The sequence below is a fragment of the Oryctolagus cuniculus genome, chromosome 2, assembly GCF_964237555.1.
Source record: "Oryctolagus cuniculus chromosome 2, mOryCun1.1, whole genome shotgun sequence".
In the NCBI taxonomy this organism is placed as follows: domain Eukaryota; kingdom Metazoa; phylum Chordata; class Mammalia; order Lagomorpha; family Leporidae; genus Oryctolagus; species Oryctolagus cuniculus.
This window is the reverse complement of record NC_091433.1, coordinates 91,941,423-91,947,915: the sequence shown is the minus strand read 5'-3', so window position 1 is coordinate 91,947,915 and position 6,493 is coordinate 91,941,423. Positions and strand designations below refer to the sequence as shown.

The window sequence follows — 6,493 nt, the reverse complement described above, 5'->3', positions numbered from 1 at the left end:
GTGGCTTAACCTACTGCACTACAGCACCGGCCCCTCAGATAAAGTTTAAGCCAGAATGAAAATGAGGCATTTCAGAGGTGGGAGGGGCCTTCTCACTGAGCCCACGTTCTTATTTACGAATCAGGAAGCAGGCGCGGGGGTGTGGAAGTGCCACGATGCCACCTGCTGCGGCTCCAGGCCCACCAGCACCCCCTGCTGGCAGCTCAAGAGCGGGCACGTGGTGTGGCTCCAAGTGCCAGGGGTCTCTGCATAGGACCAACTCAAAGCGGTCCACCAGGGCATGGGAGCAGCTTTGCGGGAGGGCCCGGGGCCCCCGCCCCTGATTTTTAGGATCACACTGCAGTCAGCACCCGAACACCAGACCGCCACCCCCTAGGCTAGACCAGAGTCACTTTACCCCAGCTCTCCGCGGAGGGGCGGGCTCCTCGCAGGGCAGGCCCCGGGGGCGACCTGCAGGCGTGAGGGGACTGGTGGGGCGTGTGCGGGTCATCTAGGGCTGGGCTCAGAAGCAGGTGGCCCCCAGAAGCCGGAAGTGATGGGAGTGTCAGCGACCGCAGAGGGAGCAGAGGCCCGTGCAGCCCGCGCCACCCCCGCCTTGCTCTCGCGGCCCCCTCCCCCCCACGGTGGGTGCTCGCAGCGGGCGGCTCCTGCCGTCACCCAGGGGCTCCCACAGCGCAGAGCAGCGCGCCCGACCGGAGCACGGCAGAGACCATGCAAAGGCCCTCGGTTCGTTCGCCATCCGACTTTATTGACCGATAAACAGATCTGCAGGCCCCCGCGGCACCCGGCCTCAGCGCGCCCCCACGCCCCACAGACCTGCCCCCCACACGGCCAGGCCAGCTTCCCCACAACAACCCTGTGAGGTAGGTATCACCGCCCTCCCCCTCTGGGCCTGCGCGCAGGCGGGGAAACCGAGGCACACTGACCAGAGGCAGGTCACACGGGCAGCCCAGGTGGGCCTGCAGTCTGAGCACGCGTGGCTCCGGCCCGCGGTCCTGCCATCCGCCAGCATCCTCCCATCCGCCGGCAGCGGCACAGGGCCGAGAGCCCGTGCGGCCCCCAGTGTTCTGATGGCGGCCCCAGCCCCGCCCCCGCCGGCGCGGCCGCACCACACGCGCAGGTGGAGAGCTGACTTTAATGGCATTTGTCCCAGCACTGGTGGTCAGGCGTGCGCAGGGCAGCCGGGGCGGCGGCTCTCAGGAGCGGCTCCTGTCCTCCTGGTTGCCCACGATCATCTTGCTGTACAGCTTCTGCTGCTCCTCCTTGAAGGTGTCCTTCACCTTCTCCCTCTTCAGGCCGCCGTCCCTGCACAGGGAGGGGGGCTGCCGTCAGAGCCGCCGGGGCGCCGCGGAGAACACGGACACGGCGGGCAGGTGCACCGGCGCCCTGGCAGCGCCCGCGGAGCCCCCTCGGCCTCAGCGCGGAGAACACAGACACGGCGGGAGGGGGCCCAAGCGGGAGCCAGGAGGAGCTTCCGGCTCTGGCCTGGCTCAGCCCTGGGGAGGGAACCCCCCCTGCTCTGCCCTTCAGGCAGATGAAAGCACATTTCAGAAACCCACGAGTGAGCAGGCGAGGCGCACGTGCTCATCTCCCGCGCGGGATGGACCCAGAGCCCCGGGCTTGGCACATGAACCCTCGCCGCGGGCCTGTGCCTTCGCGGCCCACCCCGGCACCAGCGGAAAACTCGCGCTGCAGGCAACGTCCGCGAGACGCAGCGGGGAGCAGCAGGCCCACTCCCGAGCCCGGAAGCCACGGGATCCGAGTCTGAGTCTCCTGCGGGCTGCACCCCGCGCCTGGCGCTTCCTGGGCCCAGCCTCCTTCCCCGCCACCTCCTGTGGCTGACGGGACAAGGCCCGGGCACCTGCGGCCCCGGCGCCATCAGAGCAGTGTTAGGGCCAACGACCAGACCAGAAGGAGCCCGTGTCCCGAGAGGCGCCCCCGCAGGGGTGCGGGCTGGGCTGGCGCCGGAGGCCTGCCCGGGGAACCCGCGGTCCACAGGCCCATGGCGCACTCACCACAGCAGGTCCACAAGGCCTCCCTGCCGGGCAATGGCGGACTTCACCCTGTTCGCAAACTGGACGGCATCCTCGTCTGCCTGTGGGGAGGCGGGTGGGGGCGATTGAGCGCAGGCTCGGGGCGGAGTGGGGTGGGGCGGGGCGGGGTGGAGCGTGCAGGGCGGCGCGGGGCATGGCGCACCTCCCGGGTCATGGGCGGCAGGTACCACACGCTGCACACGATGGCCCAGCTGGTCATCATCCTGAGCAGGTAGGTCACCATCCCGTACTTGCTGCTGTTCCAGAAGGCATCCCCGAACTGAGGGTCGTACTGCAAGGCGCCGGAGAGCGGGCGTGAGCGCCAGCGTGGGAACGCACGGACCCACCCACTCCGGCCTCGGCCCCCACGCAGGCCCTGGGTGACCGGGGTGCCTAGGGAGGGAACCGGTGGCCCCTCGGGCAGACCCCCCGGGACAGCTCTGCGGCCAGCGGCTCTGGCTGGGCGAGCCTGTGCTGCAGCTGCCGGGGAGGCTCCCGACGGCCCTCCGCGGACAGACGCCTCTCCCCTCTTCGGCTTCGCGCTGACTCAGGTGCGGGCGGAGATTATATAACGTTTCCAAACAGCCAGAGCCAGGGAGAGCCGCACCCGGGCTCCACCACACCCACACCTGCTCCATCCCAGCCTCCTCTCACACCCACACACAGGCCTGAAGACCTCTCCAGCCCAGCCCAGATCCGGGCGGCACTCGGGGCTCCGGGCTCCAGCCTGGCCCAGCCCTGGCGCTGTGGGCATTTGGGCGAGCGAGCCAGCAGACGGAAGCTCTCTGTCTCTCAAAATAAATTAAAATTTCACAATCAGTAGATAAACAGCTGGGCCTTCCAGCGGGCAACCACATGAGAGAGAACGTGAGGAGTCCTCCCACAGGCCGGGAAGGGCCCGGCCAGCCAGGCCTGGGCGCCCCGCCCCACCACGAGGCAGGCTGGCTTTGAACCACATGGTTTTCTAGGCCCCGTCTCCGGTGTCTCAAAGTACACTGGTAGACACCTGGGAAAGGAGAAGGTCGCGGTTTGGGAGAGGAGCTGCAGACAGCTCAGTGAGTTTACCCCGGCAACCAAACAACTGGGGCAGTGAGCCTTCGGCCAGGCTCCCGGGCGGCACCGGGAAAGTGCCGGCGGACGCGGCAGGGCAGCAGGGCCGAGAGCTCGCACCCACGAGCCGGGCGCCGGGCTGAGGCCGAGGCTCTGCTCCTTCTCGACCCTCCCGACACCCTCACGGTGCGCTGGTGCTCGGACAGAGGGAACGCGCGAGCGACCTCCACTGCCCGGGGTTCCCGACGAGGGCCTCGGACACCTGGAGGAGCAGCCAGGGGACGGAGCTCGGGGCAGGCAGCGGGGCGCGGGCAGGGACCGGCCAGAAACAGGAGCCTCCCCCGCGCCCGCGGCCTCCTACCTTGATGGCGACAGGGTAGACGGTGGCTCCGACCTCAAAGCTGCCCTTCTTGAACATCATCACCGACGTGTTGTTGATGCAGGTCCCTGAGAGGCGGGCAGACAGGGTGGTGCCGGCTCTCTGGGTTTCAGGAGCAGCCAGGAGCCGGGGTCCTGACGACTCCCCAGGCAGGACGGGTCTGCACCCGACCCAGAACAAGGGCTGTGCGACTCGCCCTCCCCCGCAGGGGGGGCCAGGGGGGTGCCGTGCTGGGGGTGGGGGGTTCACACCGTCTCACCTTCCGGGAAAATGAGGATAGGCAGCTTGCTTTTATCCTGCACGTGTTCAGTCAGCCTGGAGAGGAGACAGGAAACAAACGCGTTTACAAATAACCTGTTTATACACGGCCCTGTCCTTGCAGCTCCACAAGCTGAAGCCCATGAGCAGTGGGCCTGTAAGGGCGGGGACCGTCAGATGACACAGGGCAGGTGTTGGCACGGCAGCTGCGGCGCTGCTCGGGACACCGGCACCCCACGTGGGACTGCCTGGGTTCAACCCCGGCTCCAGCTCCTGACTCCAGCGTCCTCGGAAGTGCACCTTGGGAGGCAGCAGGGACGGCTCGAGGCCTTGGGCCCCAGCCCCAGGCTGGGAGACTCATGGAGGTCTCAGCTCCCGGCCTCAGCCTGGTCCAGCACTGGCTGGTGCAGACATTAAACCAGCAGAATGGAAGATCTGTCTATCTCTGTCTCTCTACCCAAAGAATAAATAAAACTGTTAAAAAAAAAAAAAAAAAAAAAAAGAGCGAGCCAGCAAGGGTGCAGGGGAGCACAGCACGAGTGACAAGAGCGGGCTGTGGACCTGCAAGGCCCGTGGTGCTGGCGCGCTCCGCGCCCACCCACCACCCACTCGCCAGGCTGTGAGGCCGCCGAGGCCCTGGGCACGTGTGGACTCCCCGCCAAAGCACCTGCTGCTCCTTGCGCATCTCCCGGGCCCTGGCACAGGCAGCACCGGCCCAGCGCTCCACCCCACAAGCAGAGAGGGCCCGCGGGACAGGCAGTCTGTCCCCGCAGCGGGGGTCTCAGCGCCTGCGGCCCCTCCGCCCACCCAGCCTCTGCCTCACACACCAGACCCCTTCACTCAGAGCCTGAAAACAGGGCGGGACTCTGCACCGTCCACTGCCTTAGGGCTATTCCCATTCTGTTGAATGGAGAAGGTTCCTAACAGGGTGCATGCCACCGAGGCTTTACGTTCCGCATCTGCTAAGGAGCCGGGACACTGCAGCTCTGCCGTGGAGGAGTAACCTTCCCGGCACCTAGATCTCCCCCACTGTAACCCGGGACCAGCCGTCCGCCCACTCACCTCTTGGCCACCAGGTGGCGGTCTTTGACTTCGGAGCGCTCAAACCAGACGTGCGGGCAGGCCTTCACCATGGCTCTCTGAATGACGCCCATGAGGCCGCCGTGTACCTGGCCCACCTGCCGCGGCCAGAGGAAGTGTCAGCAACGCGTGTCCTCAGACAGGTCCCCACCCTCCCACCTTCCTGCTACCTACAGCCTCCTCACTGTCGAGCAACCACGCCTAACACACCCCGAACCTGACTTTTCTCCTCTTATCAGTCAACACCAGGGACGTGCGGCTAAAAACAGCCAAACACTCTGAAAGCAAAACCGCGAAGCTGAAACGCCCCACCCCCACCCCCGCCCAGAACAGCCAAGGCACAGTCGCCAGCCCCTCTATCCACGTGCCTGGGAGCCCCAGCACGCGTGTGTGTGTATGAGCCCAGCTCCGCCGGGACCCCCGAGCTGCCGGGCACCAAAGCCTTACCATGGCGTAGTAGCCATCACTGGCCAAAATGATCACATCGATAGGAGACGTGTGATTGGCCACACAGATGCCGCCGTTTCTTGGTCTGTTCTTCCTGGGTTAAACACACAAGGTAACAGGACTCACGTGAAATGACTCACGTGGAGCCTGGCCACGCCTCAGCGCAGCGCCAGCCCTCACCGCGGCGCGGAGAGCTCCCACGGGCGGGCCTCACCTGTCGTGGTAGGTGATGATGGCCGTGAGGGCGCGCACGCAGATCCGGTAGCACATCAGGTGCACGTGCTTACTCAGGAACTCCTTGAGCCTGCAAGGACGGGACACGGGCTCTGGGCTTGTCACAGGGAGGCTCAGGGTAGACGCTGGCTCCAGCGCTTTCCCGCAGAGCGCCTTCCCACGGCACCAGCACACGCGGCTTCCGGGACTTCAGGCTGACACAGGAGGACACAGGGCAACCACGCGCTCCCGCACCAATGGCGGGCAACTCACACCCTGCAGGGCCCCGCTCCTCCTGCACCCTGCCACGAGGCCACGAGGCCCCGCGGCCCCGCCAGCCGCACAAGGAGCTGCCCAGGTGAAACTACCTGCGTCTCAGGTCTGCTTTTCAAGTCCGACCTATCTGCACAAGGGAACGCTCAAACCCACGCCACGCGCTCCAGCACCCACCGCCACCTGCGTTCCTGTCTTAGGGAAGCGTGGGGCTGGCGGGCAGTGGGCACCCAGCGCAACACTGTGCACAGGGCCACGAGGAGTAGCAGGTGAAGACTGGCGCCGCCAGCGGCGTTACCACTGGGTTCTGTGGCCTGGCCTTCCGCCCGAGCCGCCACGCCCAGACAGCGCCCTTGGCCGTGGCAGCGTGCACTACACTCACCGCCCGTTTGGCAGGTATCCCACGAGAGTCGTGCCAACCACCAGAAGGCCAATCCCGGTGAAAGCAAGAGCGACCCTGTAAGAAGACAAAAGTGAAATCAGGAAACAAACCCTCGCACCAAGTTTAGGACTCACTGTGTACACACCGAAGTTGGGGGCCGTTGTCATGGCTCAACATGCAAAGCCACTGCCTACAACGCCTGCATCCCATATGGGCGCCGGTTCGAGTCCAGGCTGCTTCACTTCCGATCCAGCTCCCTGCTAATATGCCTAGGAAAGCACAGAGGATGGCCCAAGGGCGTGGGCCCCTACACTCGCAAGGGAGACCCAGGAGTTTCTGGTTCCTGGCTTTGGCCTGACCCAGCACTGGTGTTGCAGC

General features: G+C 66.1%; 1 protein-coding gene across 6 annotated transcripts in view; it reads right to left on the bottom strand.

Annotated features, from left to right (window-relative positions):
• Positions 1–727: 727 nt before the first annotated feature.
• The window catches only part of GPAT4 (glycerol-3-phosphate acyltransferase 4), a 32,690-nt gene continuing 26,924 nt past the window's right edge, over positions 728–6,493 (bottom strand). For all 6 annotated transcript variants that reach the window (XM_070069676.1, XM_051832302.2, XM_051832301.2 and 3 more), the window contains 9 exons: positions 6,116–6,190; positions 5,462–5,551; positions 5,248–5,341; positions 4,783–4,898; positions 3,722–3,777; positions 3,445–3,530; positions 2,197–2,325; positions 2,016–2,095; positions 728–1,305 (listed from right to left, as the gene is read on the bottom strand). In XM_070069676.1, the coding sequence (XP_069925777.1) occupies positions 1,197–1,305; positions 2,016–2,095; positions 2,197–2,325; positions 3,445–3,530; positions 3,722–3,777; positions 4,783–4,898; positions 5,248–5,341; positions 5,462–5,551; positions 6,116–6,190 (835 nt within the window). In that variant the 3' untranslated portion in view covers positions 728–1,196. The remainder of the gene's footprint in view (positions 1,306–2,015; positions 2,096–2,196; positions 2,326–3,444; positions 3,531–3,721; positions 3,778–4,782; positions 4,899–5,247; positions 5,342–5,461; positions 5,552–6,115; positions 6,191–6,493) is intronic.